General features: G+C 42.8%; 1 protein-coding gene across 1 annotated transcript in view; it reads left to right on the top strand.

Moving 5' to 3' along the window:
- Nucleotides 1–463: 463 nt before the first annotated feature.
- Nucleotides 464–21,925, top strand: part of LOC116326990 (Fc receptor-like protein 5) — a 31,132-nt gene continuing 9,670 nt past the window's right edge. The window contains exons 1-4 of the mRNA XM_039609818.1: nucleotides 464–568; nucleotides 1,564–1,596; nucleotides 2,005–2,253; nucleotides 3,649–3,915. Of these exons, the coding sequence (XP_039465752.1) occupies nucleotides 532–568; nucleotides 1,564–1,596; nucleotides 2,005–2,253; nucleotides 3,649–3,915 (586 nt within the window). The 5' untranslated portion in view covers nucleotides 464–531. The remainder of the gene's footprint in view (nucleotides 569–1,563; nucleotides 1,597–2,004; nucleotides 2,254–3,648; nucleotides 3,916–21,925) is intronic.

Below are 21,925 nucleotides of genomic sequence, written 5' to 3'. Positions count from 1 at the left end.
AGAAAAACGTTACCACTGAATTAGAGACAGGAAGATCTGTGAAGAACTAAAACTTATTTGAAGTACACCTGCAGGATCAATCAGTCATTACTGATTCAGTTATTCTAAATTATTTGTTTAAAAGAAAATATTACAATTTAATTTCCATATATGACTTTAAATTTATATAATGTTTGTCACATTTGGCTCTTTTTTAATTATTTAAAACACATTGATGATCCAGAAAAGTTGGGGATTTCCTTAGTGGGATGATTGATCATGCATCAAGACAAATTGATAATGTAGTCTCAAAAACTTGCAAAAAAACTGTATGTACAAAATATGATACGCTAGGCTTCAGCGGGTTAAATGTTTGCAGTGGACAGGAAATGTGAACATGTCAAATGACTGCTGCAGTCAAAGCTAGGGGGCACAGAGAGGTGACAGAAGGTGGAGCTGAATAAAAACTCTGGTCTTATCTACATTAAGAGCAATGCAAAGTCGAACACTTTGAGATTAGATGCAGATCAGCGTGCAGGGCTGGACGTGAGGATGGGGCACTCTTTGTTCTGTTTCCTGGGGTTATTCTGTGAGTACAATACACACCTTTACTGTTTGAATGGCAGTAATGAAGGAGAATGTTTCTCACTGGTGAAAATTACAGTGTATCTATACACAGTGTATTCTTAAAATTTACATTTTTTCATATTTTAAGTATTTGTTTTTAAAGAGTTTTTTCATGTTTCCAGCCTGTTTGACAGCTAATAGTATCACAGATTTTTTAAAAATGAGCAATCATTGTGCTGTCTGAAGATTTACCTTTAAAAAGCCTCCGTTTATATATTTATTTTGTTTTTGAATGACTGTTTTATTTTCAAGAATGAAATAAATAAAATACACTTTAAACAGAAAAAACAATCAATTTGCCATGAGTAACACTATACCACAACATTTACATGATGGAAAAGGAGTAGACTGAAGTTTACACTTGAGCCTACAACCCTTAATAATATTTAATGATTTACTAATCAGTCTTTATCAATTATATAATTAGTCAAATTTGCAAGCCTAAGCAGGGTTCTCTGCCTAGGTTGCCGCCCCAGAGATTTAGCCCTTGATAAGTGGAAGATGATCAATGGGTGGATCAAACAATGTTTTATTTTGTTAATTTCTGAAGGTTCAAAGGTTGCTGCAAATTTACAACAGGCCACAAGATATGTATGTCATCAGCAAATAAAACAAATGTTCAAAAAAAGAAGTGGCCCAACGTGGGGTACACCACATACAATGTGTAAACATTCTAATTTATATTTTCCCATCTTTACAAATTGTTGCCTGTTATTTAAATGGATTTTAACCCCATTTAGGACTACCCCCTTATCCTAAACCTTTCCAGTGTATTTATGTGTACTAATATTTCATGGTTAATTATGCCAAATGCTTTTTTCAGATCAAGAAATATCCCAAACTTGAATTTCTTACTGTGCCTGGAATTTGTAACTTCTTCTGTGAGATCAAAGATTGTTCTGCACCTTCTGATTGTCAGTTGTCTAATATCTGATGTGATTGAATTCATTGTTTTAGCGCTCAACACAATCCTCTGTGGAAATGCTGAAGGTGAGAAACTGCTTCTTCTTACCATTTACAGTATACCATATGTGTTGTTCTTCACTTGTATTTACCAAAGGGACAGTATATTTCTCTCGTTCAATAATTTAATAATAGTTAAATAATTTTAATAAACATTCAATAATCAGTTATTATTCATCTCTGTCTCTGTACACATAGATGACAAATGAAAGATTAAAGGAAAGACCAACATGAAATATGAAATATGCTGCTCTGAGCTCAGCATAGAGTTTGTTACCTTCATACCCACATTTGGTGTTTTGATTAGAAGCTGTCTAACATGTCACTCCAAAGTCTCTGTAGAGGTTCAGTGTGTTGAATTGAATGATTCACATTATTTAAGTTAGCATCAAACCTTCGGGCAACAATTTTATACTTTTGATCTTTGAATTACAGGAGAGAAAGTGAAGGCTACTGTGAAAGCAAACACCGAAATCATGCCAGCAGGGGGCAGTGTGACACTGACCTGTGATGTGAATCACTTTGCTGACTTAGAATATGACTGGTTCAGACAAACCTCTAAAAACTCTGAGAAGACCACAGTAGCTGGTGAATCAGACAGAGTACTTGTGACATCTGAAGCTGGCTTCTACACCTGCAGAGGACGTGTTAAAGACAGTGACCCAATCATTATTCATGAAACTGGTAAGAAAATTCATTTTGAAACAATAGTAAACGTGAAAAAAAATAAACAACGTGACTTCATCTTTTGTCCATAATGAAGAATTTTTTTATTTAATCATTTACAATTTAATGCTGTGCAGAAAATAAAACATCTAACTTCTTCATTCTGTCATGTGTTGAAAGATGAGAACCTAGATAAGAAAAAGTCAAACTTTTCTTTTGGCTGATTAAAAATCCAAAAGAACACACACACACACACACACACACACACACACACACACACACACACACACACCAGTGGCACCACTACCAAAATAAAACAGGAAGTGAAAGTTAATAACTAAACAGTGAAACAGTTAGGACAAAAAGGTTGTTAACAAAGTTAACAAAGGGGGATTGACACAGGAGGGTGAGACAGGAAACACAATGGGAGGGAACAAATTAAACTCCAACACTAAAGTGTAACAAGAACTAAAAGTTCCAAAAATGCTCAAGAAAGAATGAAGAATAATAAACAAAACTACAAACATGAGCAAACAAAGAATTCATCCTGAAAAAGATCAGAAACAGAAAGTCAGACCTGGGAAACATTCACACTTGAAAACAGAGTGTTAGGTCTGCACTCACAGGTCTTGCTGACTCAGAGACTTGTTGCTGCGAACAAAGCAAGACAATCAGACCTCAATCCATTTAAACTTGGAAGGGAACCTGTTCCAGTCAGGATCTTGGAGCTGCAAGCCCCTCATCTGATCCCAGCCAACTTCAACTCCAGCCTGCCCTCACAGCCTTTTATTTAGTGAAAACAGTTACACAAACATCCCATTGTAAAACCCATATGATGTGTCATAAAAGCTAAGGCACTGTGTGTGTGTGCATGCATGTGCGAGCATGAGAGTGCATGTGCGTGTGTATGTGTGAGTGTGTGTGTGTGTGTATGTGTGTCTGTAAACGTGACTTCCTGGTTACAACCTTTTACAACACCTCTAGTCATAAAAGGGTCATCTCCCTCACCCCATATATGGCTTAACCCCTTTAATGGTCCACCATATACAAGCATAAGTCAGTCCATAAAGGGCAGGAAGTAAACATTCCTTACTAAATAGGGACACCAGAATCTTTACATGCAATTTAAGACAAGGTTTACAAATTTTAAGCACAACAATGACAACTTTTAACAAATTAATCCAACATAGACATTTTATAGTAACAACCAGTCTGCAGGGAACTTGACTGATTCAACTTGCTTTTCAAAATATTTTACTTACTCCTGAAATTAATATTTAAGTTGTTTTTAAAGATTGTTACATCAAAGAAGGGCATGTCTGTGAATCAGCTGTTTTCCAGTCACTTTACTCTCATGTTATAAACAATAAAATTTGTATGATGTCTCCTAACTGGATATTCTTATGTGAACAGTTCCCATTAAGCCCACTCTGACCCTGCAGCCATCCTGGACTCAGATATACAGCGGTGAGACAGTCACTGTCAGATGTGAGATTCAGGGAGGTGAAGGAGCTCAGTGGACGTATGAATGGAGACGAAACAAGTTAAACACACCTCCAACATCCAATGAATACAGAATCATCAGAGCTACTAAGTCTGACAGTGGAGGATACAGCTGCCGGGGCAGAAGGGACTATTTCTTAACCGAGTGGAGTGATATCATCACACTGACTGTATCATGTAAGTTGGACATCAATCTATATTCTCAATTTTAACTAAATAAGTGAAAATACTTCAAAAGTTTAGCCCCCCTTCATGCTGCTCAGTTAAAATGTATAAAGAACTAAAAATGATTAAAATAAATGAAAATAATGAAATTATAATAATATTAAAAATATATAATTGCTTATTATACAGTTATTGAAATAGAAAATAGAGGAGATTACATTTCATCCATTTACTTTTGTTCTCATTCTAAACTGAACTGTAGATAAACCAAAGGCCAAACTGAGAGCTGATAACACAGCTTTTCCAGTAGGGGGCAGTGTGACCCTGACCTGCTCTGTGAACCCATCATCATCATCTGGATGGAAATACTACTGGTACATAGAGGATTCTGGTGGACTTGTGAGTCCACGGGATGCTGTTTTTCTATCAAATGGACAAATCAGAGTCTCACAGGGAGGACGCTACTGGTGCAAAGGAGGAAGAGGACAACCAGTTTACTACACAGAGGACAGTGAGTCAGTCAGGATTGACACAATTGGTAAGTTTAAATTTAACTTCTCACAAAGCACTACATCTGATGGTAACTGAACCTTTTGTCATTCATGTGTTTTTATTGTACTTTCTTGAACATTAACAGTCTCAAACAGGCCTGTTGTGACTCTGTATCCAAACTGGTCTGAGATATACAGAGGAGAGACGATCACTGTCAGATGTGAGATCCATGGAGGAGACACTGAGTGGGATTATGAGTGGGAAACAAACAGCACCATAAAACCTCCAAATCAAACTGAATACAGGATTAGATCTGCTTCATCATCCAACAGTGGAAACTATCGCTGTAAGGGCAGAATGAAAAGTTCACAGCATAAAACAACAGAGTGGAGTGATTCAGTCACACTGACAGTTTCTAGTGAGTTGAAGATCTTTCATCCAGACTGTTTTGACAGAAATTTTGATAACATAAAAATATACATACAAAAACCCCAATACATTCTCATCACTGATCAATGAACTCAGTTATGTTTCAAATTAATGACCTCATTTGAGCTATGTAGTCATAGCATTTATAACATATTATATTGTTGATCAAATGAGCTTCAACACTGAGGTTTTACAACATGTTATTAATTACTTTTTTCCACCCAGGTCTTTAAATTGGTCTGATTCATTTACATTTATGTTCTATAATAAAAATGTGTTTTTATTAGTACAAGTTCATAATAAATATTTGTGAGTCAACATTTTTGTGACATTGAATTCAGAGTTAAGAGACGAAACATTGAGAGAAAATCTTTGTTGAACAGATAAACCCCGTCCTGTCCTCACTGTGTCTCCATCATGGCTGAGTCCTGGAGCCTCAGTAACTCTGAACTGTGAGGTTGAACATCCGTCTGCAGGATGGAGCTTCTACTGGTATAAAGCTGTTCCTGATCTATCAGAGAAAACCTCCAGTTATGAGCTGCTACCTGATGGCAGTGGGACTGCACAGGACTCCTACATCATTCATGGACAGACACACACAGCAGGATATGTGTGCAGAGCTGGAAGAGGAGACCCAGAGTATCACACTGATCACAGTCAACCAAAGTTTGTCTGGTCTGCAGGTCAGTTTGCAGTCGTTAATCTTTAATAAGGTCACATATGTTGGATGTCTTGTTACAGATCACATGACAGATGGTGTTTTCAGTAACATTGACCTTATTAAAATGTGTTTCATATTTTGAATCCTAACATCTGTGAGCTTCGTCTCTTCACTGCATGTTGTTTCCAGATGTTCATTCAGCAGCGTCTCTCACAGTGAGTCCTGACAGAGTGCAACACTTCACCTCTGACTCTGTCTCACTGACCTGTGAGGGAAACTTCACTGAGTGGAGAGTGAGGAAGTTCTCTGAGGACGGCCGACTGTACTCTGACTGTAGGAGAATGACTGGATCCACATGTAACATCTACACATCAAAGTCAGATACTGCAGTGTACTGGTGTGAGTCTGGATCAGGAGAGTTCAGCAGTGCAGTCAACATCACTGTACAGAGTATGTTATTATACATTTACTTCTTGGATTTGGATGATTTAGACGTCACATGAACATTTCTCCCATTAATCTTATGTAGCATACAGTAATCATACAGCAGTTTTAAAATGTACAAGATCAGATCTTCACGATTAAAAGCATTTGTACAATGAGTTCTTGTTATTATGTATAAGATTTTTCTAAGAGTGTGCACCAGCTGATGTGACTGAAACAATTGTGTGTGATTGTGTCACAGATGATGGTAATGGTCCTATCCTGGTGAGTCCTGTTCATCCTGTGACTGAGGGAGCTTCTGTTAGTCTGAGCTGCAGTTTGAGAACACAAAAAATACTTTCCAATGTGTTTTTCTATCACAATGACAAACTTATTCAAAATGATCACCGAGGGGAGCTGAACATCTCTGCAGTGTCAAAGTCTGATGAAGGTTTCTACAAGTGTCAGTACTCAGGAAGAGAGTCAGCACAGAGCTGGATGTCAGTTAAAGGTGAGCAGGATCAAAAAAGTTCATGTGCTTGTGTAAATGAGTTTGATGACTGAGAAGGAACATTAGATTGTTTGATTTAAGGCCTAAAATCACCTGGCTCTATTTTGTAAGAGCTTTTATAAAAGTATATAAAAATATAGTTATAATTTATCAATAGTCAATTATTGTTTGTTGTAACTGTGTCAGGAGCTGACAGCTCTTCATCTCCTGTGTGGTTGATTGTTGGACTGGTTTGTGGAGTCTCTCTCATTATTATTCTCCTGCTCTTGTTGTATCGCTGCACAACGACCAACAGTGAGACCTTTTCCTTTACTTACTACAAACTCTTTATCATTCAAAGACACAAATGCATCATGAGGTCCATGTAAAAACAAAAGTCTTATTTGACTTTTTTAATAAAGGTCCTGCTAACGAGCAGACGCTCAATCAGGATGAAGGTCAGCAGCACGTGTACTCCTCTCTTCTTCATGGTTAGTTTTTCTTGTAGTTTCAAAAATTGTGATGCCATTTGCAATAAGTACTTATTACATTTGCTGCAGCTTTGCAGCTTTTAATATAAATATATTTTGCAAGAATATTTGTGTTTAAATTAGTATCACAGACATGAGGTGACTGATTTTCTCTGACCTGCAGGTGTTCGTTCTGTGTATGAGACACTCAGAAGATGTGAAAACACTGAAAATGGTAAAGTATACACTTTCATCAATATAGAGCTTGTGGAAGCTGGATGACTATACAACAACTCTGTTCAACATTAAAGTCAATAAGATTATTATTTCAGGTCCAGCAAAAGGTGATTACACCAATTTCACATCTGTCATTCAACTCAAAGTCATCAACAAGACAAGTGAGTGCACAAAATGTGAGATTTGAAATGCAAAATATACATTGGTAATTATTCTCACTGATAATAAATGCATTTGTGGACAAAACAGAGGGAGTTTGTTTTGAAATGCTTTAATTTGATCACCTCAACAGGGCAACGTGGTGACCCAGAGGAGAGCTCTGACTACAATGATGTCAATCCAAATTCAGCCACAGCTCTAAAATCTTAACAACAGCTCTTTAGCTGTTCTTCTCTTTTTCTTGGTAAAGTCTCTTAAAAACTTGAAGTGACTTTGAGTGAAAAGGAGAAGATTTTGAATTCAAAGCAATGATCCTGATAGCCTGAGTTTATATTTCCTTCAGAAAGAATCGCTCTCTGTTTCGCTTGTTTTTCTCCCATTAGATAATAATTTTAATGGACTTTAATGTGCTGTAGATCTGTTTTTATGTTTTAAACAATTTCTTTGATTTTTAACATATTATAATTTTTTTTCTTTGAAGCACTTTGTAACTTTGTTGATAAAAGTGTGACATAAATAAAGTGTGTTGTTGTTGTGTGTCAGACTGAGAGTACATGTTACAGCTTTTCAGCGTTGTGCATGAATCCACTGAAAGAGACCATTCATTTCAAGGCACTCATTGTCATTTGTTATTTTCTTCCTATCCTGTTTGGTTCTTTAGCCATTAGAATTGTTGTCTGAAGGCCAACATTACCCAGTGGATTTATTTTACCAAGTGGATCATCACGGCCTTGCCGCATTGGTCCATTTCATCGACCTTTGTTTTTTTAATTTATTTTATTTTATTTTATTTCATTTTTCAGTTGTTACGAGGTCCTGGCGGACCGATCCCTGGCTACCAAGACTGGCAATTAGGACATGGGATGTCACCTCACTGGTGGGGAAGGAGCCTGAGTTAGTGCGTGAGGTTGAGAGGGATGGGCTAGATATAGTCAGGCTCACCTCAATCCATGGCCTGGGCTCTGGAACCAGCCTCCTGGAGAGGGGCTGGACTCTGTCTCAGTGTGGAGTTGCCCCTGGTGAGAGGCGGTGGGCTGGGGTGGGTATCTTGGTATCCCCACGGCTTGCTGCTGGTATGTTGGGGTTTCTCCCAGTGGACGAGAGGGTTTGTTCCCTTCACCTTGGGGTCAGGGAATGGGTCCTGACCATCGTCTGTGCTTATGCGCCGAGTGGCAGTTCTGAGTACCAAGCCCCCTTGGAGTCCCTGGGTGGGGTACTGGAGGGTGCTCCTTCTGGGGACTCTGTTGTCCTACTGGGAGACTTTAATGCTCACGTAGGCAATGACAGCAAGACCTGGAAGGGTGTGATTGGGAGGAACGGCCTCCCAGATCTGAACCCGAGCGGTGTTTTGTTACTGGACTTCTGTGCAAACCACAGTTTGGCCATAACGAACACCATGTTCGAACATAAGAGTGTCCATAAGTGCACGTGGCACCAGGACACTCAAGGCCACAGGTCGATGATCGATTTTGTAATCGTATCACCAGACCTGAGGCCATATGTTTTGGACACTCGGATAAAGAGAGGGGCTGAGCTGTCAACTGATCACCACCTGGTGGTGAGTTGGATCAGGTGGAGAGGGAGGACGCTGGACAGACCTGGCGCGCCTAAATGTACAGTGAGGGTGTGCTGGGAACGTCTAGCAGAGGCCCTGGTCCACGAGATCTTCAACTCACACCTCCGGCAGACCTTCAGTGGGGACATTGAGTCTGAATGGACCATGTTCAGCACCTCTGTTGCTGAAGCTGCTGCACTGAGCTGCGGCCGCAAGGTAGTTGGTGCCTGTTGTGGTGGTAACTCCCGAACCAAATGGTGGACACAAGAGGTGAGGGGACCCACCAAGCTGAAGAAGGAGTCCTACCGGGCTTGGTTAGCCTGTGGTACTCCGGAGGCAGCTGAAAGGTACCAACAGGCCAAGCGGAATGCGGTGCGGGCAGTGGCTGAAGCATAAACTCGGGTGTGGGAGGAGTTCGGAGAGGCCATGGAGAAAGACTTTTGGACTTCCTCGAAGAGATTCTGGCAAACTGTGAGGCGACTCAGGAGGGGAAAGTGGTGTTCTACCTGCACTGTGAATAGTGCCGGTGGAGTGCTGCTGACTTTGACTGAGAAAATTGTTGGGTGGTGGAAGGAATACTTACAATCCCACTGGCACGTCTTCCCTGGCGGAAGTAGAGTCTGAGGACGAAGGGGATCACCCGCCAATCTCTGGGGGCGAGGTCACTGAGGCAGTTAAACAACTCCTTGGTGGCAGAGCCCCTGGGGTGGACGAGGTCCGCCCCGAGTTTCTGAAGGCTCTGGATGTTGTAGGGCTGTCTTGGTTGACATGTCTCTACAATGTTGTGTGGAGATCAGGGGCAGTACCCCTGGACTGGCAGACCGGGGTGGTGGTCCCCATCTTTAAGAAAGGGGACCGGAGGGTGTGTTCCAACTACAGGGGAATCACACTCCTCAGCCTCCCTGGGTAAGTCTATGCCAGGGTGCTGGAGAGGAGAGTCCATCCGTTAGTTGAACCTCAGATACAGGAGGTTTTCGTCCTGGTCGTGGAACACGGGATAAGCTCTTTATCCTCTCGAAGATACTTGAGGGTGCATGGGAGTTTGCCCAACCAGTCTACATGTGTGGAGAAGGCATTCGACCGTGTCCCTCGGGGGGTCCTGTGGGGGGTGCTCCGGGAGTATGGGGTGTTTGGCCCATTGCTACGGGCCATTCAGTCCTTATACAACCGTTGCAAGAGCTTGGTCCGCATAGCCGGCAGTAAGTCGGACTCGTTCCTGGTGGGTGATGGGCTCCGCCAGGGCTGCCCTTTGTCACCGATTCTATTCATAATTTTTATGGAGAGAATTTCTAGGCATAGCAACTGGCGGAAGGCTTTCACTTGGGTGGTCTCAGGATCTCATCTCTGCTTTTTGCAGATGATGTGGTTCTGTTGGCTTCATTGGGTGATGACCTCCAGCTCGCCTTGGAACGGTTCGCAGGCGAGTGTGAAGCGGTGGGAATGAGAATCAGCACCTCCAATATGAGGCCGTTGTCCTCAGCCAGAAAAGAGTGGAGTGCCCACTCCGGGTCAGGGACGAGTTCGTGCCCCAAGTGGAGGAGTTTAAGTATCTCGGGATCTTGTTCACGAGTGATGGGAGCGGGAGATCGACAGATGGATTGTACTGGTCTGTTGTGGTGAAGAGAGAGCTGAGTGTAAAAGCGAAGCTCTCAGTTTACCAGTCAATCTACGTCCCTACCCTCACCTATAGTCATGAGCTGTGGGTAGTAACCGAAAGAACGAGATCGCGAATACAAGCGCCAGAAATGGGCTTCCTCCAAAGGGTGGCTGGCCTCTCCCTTAGAGATAGGGTGAGAAGTTTGGCCATTCGGGAGGGGCTCAGAGTAGAGCCGCTGTTCCTTCACATCGAAAGCAGCCAGTCCTGGGTGAGGTTTTCCGGGCATGTCCCACTGGGAGGAGGCCACAGGGCAAACCCAGGACACGCTGGAGAGATTATATCGCTCGGCTGGCCCGGGAACGCCTTGGTGTTCCCAGGCCCTTTCCTATTCCCCAGACATGGCTGGGGGATAGGAAAGGGAGAAAGAAAGATGAAGGAAAAGAAAAAAAGAGGGGAAGAGGGACAGTGAGAAAGGGAATTAAAAAGAAAAAAAATCTCCAGGATCACCTGTTGAGATAAAAAAAAAAAAGAGAAAACAAGCAAAAAAAGAGAGAGCAACATGATGAACAAAACACCATTGCTTTAATCTAGCTAAGTGTAAATAACAGTAAATACTAAATATTGAATGTTGTTGTGCAGCATGTAGGACCGACAGCGCACAATGTGCTTTGAGGTAGCAGCCAAGAAAGGCGTAGTTTGTGTCTATGAACAGTGAACACCCGTGAACACAGCGCTAAGATGGCTGCACAGTGAGAGGACGGTTAACTGAACTTAAGAAATTCTTCTAAAAGCCCCATGTAAGAAGACGAGAAGTATGGAAATTGAACTTTAGGATGGGGCACTTCACCAGCATTATTTAATTATTGCCAATAAAGGGGACATTACTTAGGTTTTAACCGGCGGTCAAGACCAGCTACTAACGCGGAACAAGTCACGACTGGAGAAATGGTGGACTCTGAGATTCTGAGAGAACTGAAACAATTTAGACATGTCACGGCGAGTGAGATGAGCCGTGTGGAGATAATAAAGGATTGCAGGCACTTGTAAAGGTGTGAAGGTGGTTTATTGAACACAAAGTACAAAATAGAAAAACGGCAAACGGGACGGCAGACTATCTAAACTGAGAACAACTAAACTACGAAACTACGAAAGGAGGATGGGCAGAGGTAAGTGACGATGGACAGCAGGGAGAACACACAGATGAAACACGGTGGATACACAGACGGACCAGCAACTACAACAACAGAAGACACGACTTAAATACACTCAGAAGAACACAGGGAGATTACACACAGGTGGGGAACACAGCTGGAAGTAATTAACGAGACGAGACGAGGGAGGCAAACTGAACAGGCTCACATGAGACGCAGACCTTCACAGTAAAACAGGAAACAAGAAATCACTACACAAAGATGCAGACTGGACACAGACCAAGACCCACACAAAACATGAGAACAAAAACCCAAAACCAGAATCACAGAAACAATAGATAAATAACAATAATAATAATCGTCATCACCAACAACAAAGCACCAGAGAAAACAAAACGATCATTCAAAAAAACCCCAAAACATAGGAACTAAAAATGCTGGGTCGAACCGACCCAGAACCGTAACAAGACAAGAGAACTGAAGCCAATTCGAAGAGCTAAAGAAGGACATTACAATGATCAACAAACGACTGGACGAGGCTGAAAGCCGGATAGAAAAGATGGAAGAACGTACTCAAGCTTTGGATGAATTTTCCGCAAGCTTGCTAAAGCTGAATACCAAGCTTGAGGAGAAGCTAATCAACCTTGACAGCCGCACCAGACGAGAAAACATAAGAATACATGGTGTGAATGAAGGGGCGGAAAAGGATGCATCTGACATGGTGTTCTTTGTTTAAAAGTTTTTCCGTGAAGGTCTGGAACTACCAGCTGACTTCGATTTGCACATCGAAAGGGCGCATCGCTCGCTAGGACCGCTACCGCCGGCACGCGCCCCTCCCCGCTCCATCTTGGTTAATTTTCTTAGCTTTAAAACCAAAGAGTCGGTGCTCCGCAAGTCCTGGCGAGCGAAAGGGTTTTAAAGAAAGATACGCGTGGGAATCTTGACCAAGATTTTCCACCAGCAATTGTCAACAAGAGGAGAGAATACACGGAGATTTGCAAAGTTTTGAAGGAGAGTCGGGTGTTATTCCAGACACGAGGAATGAATTAAAATTCTATTATGGTGACTGGGTGAATAGAACAGGTGTAATTATTGATATTTCACTGTTAAGCTCCATAACACTGTTACGCCTACTAAGGACCCCTATGACTGGGAACAGAAGGGTTGTAATAAGGTTACAACCCTTCCGTGGGGGAGTGTGGGGGACTTTCATCCATCCATTCACTTCCGCTTGTCCTTTTCAGTGTCGGGGGGGGGGGGGGGTGGAGCCTATCCCAGCTGTCATAGAGCAAGAGGCAGGGTACACCCTGGTCAGGTTGCCAGTCTGTCGCAGGGCTAACACAGAGAGACAGACAGACAACCACTCGCGCTCACATTTACACCTATGGGCAATTTAGACTAATCAATTAACCTATCCCCACAAACTGCATGTCTTTGGACGGTATGAGGAAGCCGGAGTGCCCGGAGTGAACCCACGCAAACACGGGGAGAACATGCAAACTCCACACAGAAAGACCCCGGCCTGATGGTGGAATTGAACTCAGGACCTTCTTGCTGTGCGGCAATAGTGCTAACCACCGTGCCACCGTGTTGCCCGCCTGTAAAATCACTTTGATCAAAACATTAAAATTATAATAGAAAACAGTGAATTGGGTTTAGTGGAAACTTTTTCCACGCTAGCAAAATACCATTCTCTGAGTCACATGGTATCGAAAATATATAAATCAATCTAACATGGCAAAGAGATCAACTTAGAATACATTAAGAGAAGGTCGGAGACAGAAGGCAATGTACTTATTCCTAGTGAAAATTGGGCAAAAATGTGTCAACTGCAGTGGACCACAACAGTCTCCAATTCATGGCGAGAGTTTGGATGAAGAAACATAATGAGATACTTTATTACACCAATTCAAAAAAAGGCACCAGGGAAGTGGTGATTCATATTGGAGGCTTTGTGGAACCTCTAGGGTCAGTCATTATCATATTTTCTGGGAATGTAATGTATTAAGCTCATTTTGGCCCTGTATTTGTAATTATATGAATTACATTTTTGGAGTTAACATTCCCTGTTCAGTTCAGTGTATATATTTGGGAGATGTAAATACACAAAATTGGAAGAAGTCTGATATAAGATTGTTGGCAGTTCTTTTGATTGCTAGCAAAAAGGAAATTACAAGGAAATGGTTAAAGGTCAAGCCACCATCACAGGAGGACTCAATATAATCAACGAAATCTACAACATGGAAAAACTGTCATTCGCTTTGAGGATTCAAAGTGACAAGTTCTATGAACAGTGGTCAAAATGGACTGAATATGTTAACCCAACAAGATCAGACTTTTTGTATGGTTTTGGAAGTATGACTGATACATAGGTTTCAGGGGGCCCTCTTGTGCCGGTTGCGCTCGTGTGGCTGACTTTTCTATTGATTTAAATTAACTTAACTATATACGTAAAAGCATATATATTAAATAATAATAGATAAATTAATAATAATAGTAACAATAATAATAATAAAAATTACTATAACAATAAATAATTAGGCTAGCATAGTGGCAAACAAGGATCTTTGGAGGAGTCGGGCACCCCAACCTTGCTGAAAAACTGTACTTAAGTGCAATTGTCTAAAACTGGGTACTCCCTGACCTGGTCCTTTTTCCACCCTTGATATATTCTTATATATCATATATATCTTATGCTTTTTCCTTCCTCTTCGGTACTCTCCCCATGTTTTTTTGTGTTTGTGTTTGTTTGTTCTTTTCTTTTCTTTTCGTTTCTTTTTTTTGTGTGTGTGCTTGTTTGTTTGTATTTGTTGCGCTGTTGTTCTCGAAAATTTAAAGATAAATTAAACATAAAAACAAAGAACACCTGTGTGCACACCCGTGCGCACACCTGTGTGGATGAGCGCGCTTGTATTCAAAAGGTTTCTACCGCCGGTAAAAAAACAAAGAACACCTGTGTGCACACCTGTGTGGAGGAGCGCGCTTGTATTCAAAAGGTTTCTCCGTGTAACGATCTGCTAGAGGGTGTAGGGAGCCATAGCCCTGTCCCCAAGGGCATGAAGCAGGCATGGAGGAGCCCCAGCCCCAGACATCCAGAGGCCCCAGAGTGCGAGAGCCCAAGGAGAACCACCGGAGGGGCAGTTTGAAAGGAGGTCTTTGATGCAGGTGCAGTTGGCAAGAGAGATCTGAAGGTGGTCCAGTTTGGTGGCGAGGATTTTTGGCATTATGGTGTTGAACACTGAGTTGTAGTCCATGAAGAGCATCCTCACTAAGCTTTTCCTGTTCTCAAGATGGTGCAGCACTCTGAGAAGGGTGATGGTTCACAGATTCACAGTCGGTGGACCAATTTTCTCTGTAAGCAAACTGGTGGCTGTCGAGGGAGTGGAGTAGACAGTCTCTAATGTGCTGAGGCACTGTCCGCTCAAAACACTAAATGACTACAGATTTGAAGGCTCTAGGTCTGTAGTCACTAAGGCTGTCTATACCAGTCTTTCTGGAGATGGGAAGTGATGGTGGAGGACTTTAGACAGGTGGGAACTGTGGCATTAGTCAGTGAGAGTTGAACTGATTGGTGAGGATCCCTGCCAGTTGATATGTGCCGGCTTTAACCACAGACCCACAGACCCTGGGATGCCATCGAGGCTGGCAGCTCTCCTGGGGTTCACCACTCTCAGTCTCCTCCTGACCTCATGTTCCTGGAGAGAGAAGGGGGGTGAGCTGGGTGAAGAGAAAGGGGAGGTGGAGACCTCCCCTTTCCCTTGACCTCAAAATCGTTCAAAGAAGGTGTGGGCTCCTCTGAGGCTGCTGAGACTGAGGGGTTGGCGGGCTGTGTTCTTTGTAGTTAGTGAGAGCTTAGATGCTTCTCCACATTTGGCAGGGGTTGTTGTGGGCAAGGAAGCCTGCAGGTGAAGAATAGAGGGCTTCCTCACCAACGTACTAAAATGTGACGTCATCAGATTACCTGCCACCGATTGGCTGTTCAGCGGCATCACTGTCTGTGTGATGAGAGCGTTTGTTTTTCTTTACTACCTCAACCTTCCCTTTTAGGAAGGTGTGTGTCCTGTGTGTAGGATACAGTTAAGCAGATGCTGTGCGGGAAGTTTGCTGACTCAGAAAAAGACACAAAAGCCTGGTTCATGTGCTGTTTTAAGATGTTTTTCTCAGCATCTTCTCATGACTGAAGCACTCATTTCATTCTCTGCCATCAAGCTTTTTTCATTCCTCTTTACCCACATTTCTTGTGTGTCTTATGAACCTATCTGATGGAGACTACATATAAATCAATCAATCAATCAATCAATCAATCAATCAATCAATAAAAAGCTAATTTAGAGTTAAGCTGGTTGGTGGGGAATGATTGGTAATAGGGGGCTTTACGAAAACGATTTGCCCTAAAAAGGATTTTAAAGCTGTTCTGCCTTAAAGCAAACTATTTTAGAAAACCCTGAAACAAAATTGCAATAAATTCAAACCTGCAAAGAAATACACTGATTATGTTTTATTCAGTCAATATCAAGCAACAATAAAAGATCAAACTACAAAGATGACAATACAGAATAATATAATTGTTCTTCTGGTTAGCCTACAGTGACTACATTTAGTATTCACCATCTATTCTCCCGCAGGCTGATTTTTATCACTGAGAGGCCTCATGATTTCTGACTGGACCACCTAGAAAAGAGGAAACATAGCCTGTAGTTTCACCCTGAATCCCTCAGTTTAGCAGATGTCTTGTTTTGTTCTTTTTACCCATACTGGAATAACGGCAGTAATTATCCCTGCTACATTTAAGTATGCATGACACTCTGTGAAAGCAAATTAAAAATAGAGTGCTTGTGGGAATGACGCAGCACTAAAATATATATATATATATATATATATATATATATATATATATATATATATATATATATATATTCATTAGGGGTGCAACGATACACGAAATTCACGGTTCGGTTCGATACTTTGGTGTCACGGTTCGATATTTTTTCGATACAAAAAAATGTTCATGCCTTTTTAATTTGTCATCTCAGTTCATACTCTGAGCACCGCTGAGTCCAGGGCAGCACCCACTGCCTCCACCACAAAGAATAGACTGAAGTGTGCAGATGAGTCGTAAGTTCTGCAAATGAAATACAATTTCCATCTTGTATAACATGTTCTAGATTTTTTTTATCCTTTTCTTATGCCACAATGAAAAACTTACTTTTTCATTGTATTTGTTCTCTGATAAATATCTGGATTGTTCCAAATGGGTGTTAGTTTACATGGGATAAGTGATGACTTAGTAATCTTTAAGAACCTGCCAGGCTGTAGAGAAGTGTTCTGTCTTTACCAGAGTGTCCAGAAAATATGGTTACAGATCTGACAGTAAAATTACAGAATGAAGCCTCAACCTTTAGCCTAATGTGTCCCAATCACACCTGCCCAGGCCACACTGTCATTCCTGACTGAAGTCAGGAAGTAGGGCAAAAGATCAGAGAGTCAGGGGTGATGGAAATTTAAATGTTTTGATATTTTAGTTTGTGAAACATACAGGTCTTTACCTTCAGCTCAACCGCACAGTGAGTCATTTCCTTTTTCTGGGGCCAGACTTAAAATTATAATCGCACCACAGGGTGAGAACATTCACAGATCTATTCTGAGGTCAGAGGAGCCTTTTAATTATAGAACTGCATGGGAATATTTGAGCTAAAATGCATAAACATGTTTGTATGCAGGCTGAAAGAAGAATTTCAACATAGATCCTCTGATAAACAATCAAAACAAAAAACAAACTAATTAAAAATTCTTTACAGAGAATACAGACTCCAAAGGAGAAAATCAGATGCCTATGAGCTCTGATGAAGTTAGACAAATTTTACCACTGAAATAGAGACAAGAAGATCTGTTAAGAACTAAAACTTATTTGAAGTACAATGATTCAAGTAAGTTGATATTGATGATCCCGAAAAGTTGATTGTGTTCATCTGGTCTATGCTACGTCCAGATGAACACAATCAACTTTTGGGGATTTCCTTAGTGGGATAATTGATCATGCATCAAGAAAAATTGATAATGTAGTCTCAAACACTTACAAAAAACTGTATGTGCCAAATATGATATGCTAGGCGTCAGCAGGTTAAATTTTTGCAGTGGACAGGAAATGTGAACACGTCAAACGACTGCTGTGGTCAAAGCTACAGCAGGGCTTGAGGTTGGTGTAAAAGGGAAGGAAACAGAGAGGTGATAGAAGGAGGAGCTGAATAAAACCTCTGGTCTTATTTACATTAAGTGCAGCTTTTCTTTGTTCTGCATTTATTATCAATGCAAAGTCGAACATTTCGAGATTAGATGCAGATCAGCGTGCAGGGCTGGACGTGAAGATGGGGCCCTTTTTGCTCTGTTTGCTGGGGTTATTCTGTGAGTACAATACACACCTTTACTGTTTGAATGGCAGTGATGAAGGAAAATGTTTCTCACGGGTGACAATTACAGTGTATCTATCTATCTAGTTTTTTTTTTTTTTCATGTTTCCAGCCAGGAAAAGGACCCAATATGCAGAATCACTGAGGCAAAAGTCAACTAAAAAAAACCTCCATTTTATTGCTGGTTGTAGGAAATATAAACTGAACTGGACAACCTAGGAGTGACTCTGTGAACTAAACACACAGGCAGGAGTAATGGTGTGAACAAACGTTAACGACACAACAACAAGTAATGACAAGGGACTAAAATACACAGCGGGGCAATCAGGGTACGGGAGCCAAGAGGAAAACACAGCTGGGACAAATTAAGCAGAACGAGATGAGAGAGGCAAAACACGGCACATGAGACTATCAAAGTAACATAGGAAATACGACATGCACACACAGACACGGGCCTAACACCAAGACATCACAGACATGTTAACAGAAAGGAACACAGAGATGTGGGACCAGGGCGGGCACAGAGACTAGACACAGAACACTTTACACTTACTTGAGACTACTGCCCTTAATAATATTTAATAATTTACTAATCAGTGTTCATCAATTATATAATTAGTCAAAGGTTACTGCAAATTTACAACAGGCCACAAGATATGTGTGTCATCAGCAAATAAAACAAATGTTCAACAAAAGAAGTGGCCCAACGTGGGGTACACCACACACAATGTGTAAACCTTCTAATTTATGTTCTCCCATCTTTACAAATTGTTGCCTGTTATTTAAATGGATTTAACCCCATTTAGGACTACCCCCTTATCCTAAGCCTTTCCAGTGTATTTATGTGTACTAATATTTCATGGTTAATTATGTCAAATGCTTTTTGCAGATCAAGAAATATCCCAAACTTGAATTTCTTACTGTGCCTGGAATTTGTAACTTCTTCTGTGAGATCAAAGATTGTTCTGCACCTTCTGATTGTCAGTTGTCTAATATCTGATGTGATTGAATTCATTGTTTTAGCACTCAGCCTGATCATCCATGGAAATGCTGAAGGTGAGAAATTGTTTCCTCTTACCATTTATACCATATGTATTGTTCTTAATTTGTATTTACCAAAGGGAGACTATATTTCTCCGGCTCCCTGTACAGTAATGTAATAATAGTTAAATTTAAGTTAATTTTAAAAAACATTCAATAATCAGTAATTATTAATCTCTGTCTCTGTACACATAGATGACAAATGAAAGATTAAAGGAAAGACCAACATGAAATATGAAATATGCTGCTCTGAGCTCAGCATAGAGTTTGTTACCTTCATACCCACATTTGGTGTTTTGATTAGAAGCTGTCTAACACGTCACTCCATAGTCTCTGTACAGGTTCAGTGTATGGAATTGAATGATTCACATTATTTAAGTTTGCATCAAACCTTCGGGCAACAATTTTATACTTTTGATCTTTGAATTACAGGAGAGAAAGTGAAGGCTACTGTGAAAGCAAACACCGAAATCATGCCAGCAGGGGGCAGTGTGACACTGACCTGCGATGTGAATCACTTTGCTGACTTAGAATATGAGTGGTTCAGACAAACCTCTAAAACCTCTGAGAAGACCACAGTAGCTGGTGAATCAGACAGAGTACTTGTGACCTCTGAAGCTGGCTTCTACACCTGCAGAGGACGTGTTAAAGACAGTGACCCAGTCATCATTCATGAAACTGGTGAGAAAATTCATTTTGAAACAATAGTAAATGTGAAAAAAAATAAATGACGTGACCTCATCTTTTTTCCATAAATGAAGAATCTGTGGAGGTAAGCATCAACGACAAAGAGCTCTCAGTTCTCACTCCTTCTTTATTAGTCTCTCACATTAACTGCTCATATCGCGCCACAAAACAGAAGAACACACTTCCTCAACACTGGGTGTGAGTGGAGCCCTCTAGTGGTCCACCACACATGCCCCCCCCGAACACCCAGCAGAACTAGTCCAGGACCCGGGGCTTAAGCAAGCGGCCGGAACGGCTGAACCGGGGTGGGGAACTGACAGAGGGCAACCCAGCCCGGAAGCGAGGCTGGCACTGGCGGTCAGAAAAAGCTGCAGACGACTCGGACTCCGTTGATTGTGGGTCGCTCCTGGGGGAAAAAACAGAATCCATCAGCCCGGTGGCAGGTGGGCGGCCGCGGCGAGGGGCCTGGGCCGGGACCACCTGATCCTCATGCAGAACATGTGCAGGCTTAAGTCTGTCAACAGAGACAACCTCGTGCCGACCGCCAAAGTCCAAAATGAAATGTTTGTTGCCTGGTTTAAGAACCCTGTATGGCCCGTCATATGGGGGACGCAGCGGAGTCCTATGGGCATCGTGCCTGACGAAAACGAAACGAGCAGAGTCCAACGAACTTGGAACAAAAGTGTCAGGCAGGCAGTGGTGCACAGGACCAGGAACAGGAAATGAGTCTCGTGGGGGGCGAAAAGGCAACAAAGAGGTATCAAAACATGGGGGAGGGCTCTCAGGCAAGAATTCCCCGGGGACCCGGAGGGGCAGGCCGAGGACCAGTTCAGCCGGGGAAACCCCGAGGTCTTCTTTAACCGCGCTACGCAATCCCAGCAAAACCCATGGAAGACGGTCGACCCAGTCGCCACCTGTTAAGGAAGCCCGGAGCGCAGCCTTAAGAGACCGGTGAAACCGTTCGCACATCCCATTAGCTTGCGGGTGGTATGCTGTGGTGCGGTGGACCTTGACCCCCAGGCCGTCAGCCATAGCAGACCAAAGCTCAGAAACAAACTGGGGGCCCCTGTCCGAGGTAATGTCAGCAGGGGGACCGAAACGTGAAACCCACGTCGACAAAAATGCTCTGGCCACCGTCGCCGCTGTCATGGACGCCAGGGTACCGCCCCGCCACCTGGTCGCGGTCCACCACCAGTCAAAAGGTGCGTGAAACCCTGTGACTGCGGCAAGGGACCAACCAGGTCCACATGAACGTGATCGAAACGCCTACCGGGGATACGGAAAGGTTCGAGGGGTGCCTGCGTGTGCCGGTGGATTTTCGAGCGTTGGCATGGGATACAAACTGCCGCCCATTCTTTCACCGTCTTGCGAAGGCCCGGCCAAACGAACCTGGCGCTGACCAGCTTGACCGAGGCCCGGACGCCGGGATGAGAGAGGGCATGCACCGAGTCAAAAACACGACGACGCCACGAAAGGGGAACCACCGGGCGGGGGCGGCCGGTGGAAACGTCGCAAAGAAGGTGCGGACCGCCGTCCCACACCGGGGTGTCCTCCAGCTCGAGGCCCGTTTTCGTTGCCTGAAGGGCCAGGATGTCCGGGTCAGCACGTTGCTCGGCGGCCATGGCAGCGTAGTCGATGCCGACATACACCGGAGAAACCAACACACGTGACAGACAGTCAGCGACGTGATTGGACTTACCAGCCACATGCTGAATGTCTGTGGTAAACTCTGAAATGGCTGCCAACTGGCGCTGCTGGCGTGCGCTCCATGGGTCAGAGACCTTGGACATCGCAAAACGTCAAAGGTTTGTGGTCAACGTACGCAGTAAAGTTGCGACCCTTGAGGAAAAAACGAAAATGTCGTGTCGCGAGGTGCAGGGCCAGCAACTCCCTGTCAAAAACACTGTACTTGCGTTCGGCATCCCGGAGCGTATGACTGAAAAAGGCGAGCGGTTGCCAGAGACCTGAAACCCGCTGTTCCAACACCCCACCCACTGCCACGTCGGACGCGTCGGTGGTCAACGCGATCTCCGCCGATGGAAGCGGGTGTGCCAGCAGGGCGGCGTCAGCCAGCGCAGACTTGGCTGCGGAAAACGCATGGACGCGCTCCGGCAGCCAGTCAACCGGATCTTTGGCTGTTTTACCTTTTAAGGCAGCATAGAGTGGCTGTAGCAGGTGGGCAGCTCTGGGGAGAAAGCGGTTGTAAAAATTTATCATCCCCAA

The sequence above is a fragment of the Oreochromis aureus genome, linkage group 3 (genome assembly GCF_013358895.1).
Source record: "Oreochromis aureus strain Israel breed Guangdong linkage group 3, ZZ_aureus, whole genome shotgun sequence".
NCBI classification, from domain to species: Eukaryota; Metazoa; Chordata; class Actinopteri; order Cichliformes; family Cichlidae; genus Oreochromis; species Oreochromis aureus.
Note: the sequence above shows the minus strand (reverse complement) of the source record. Positions and strands in the feature narration are given on the sequence as shown.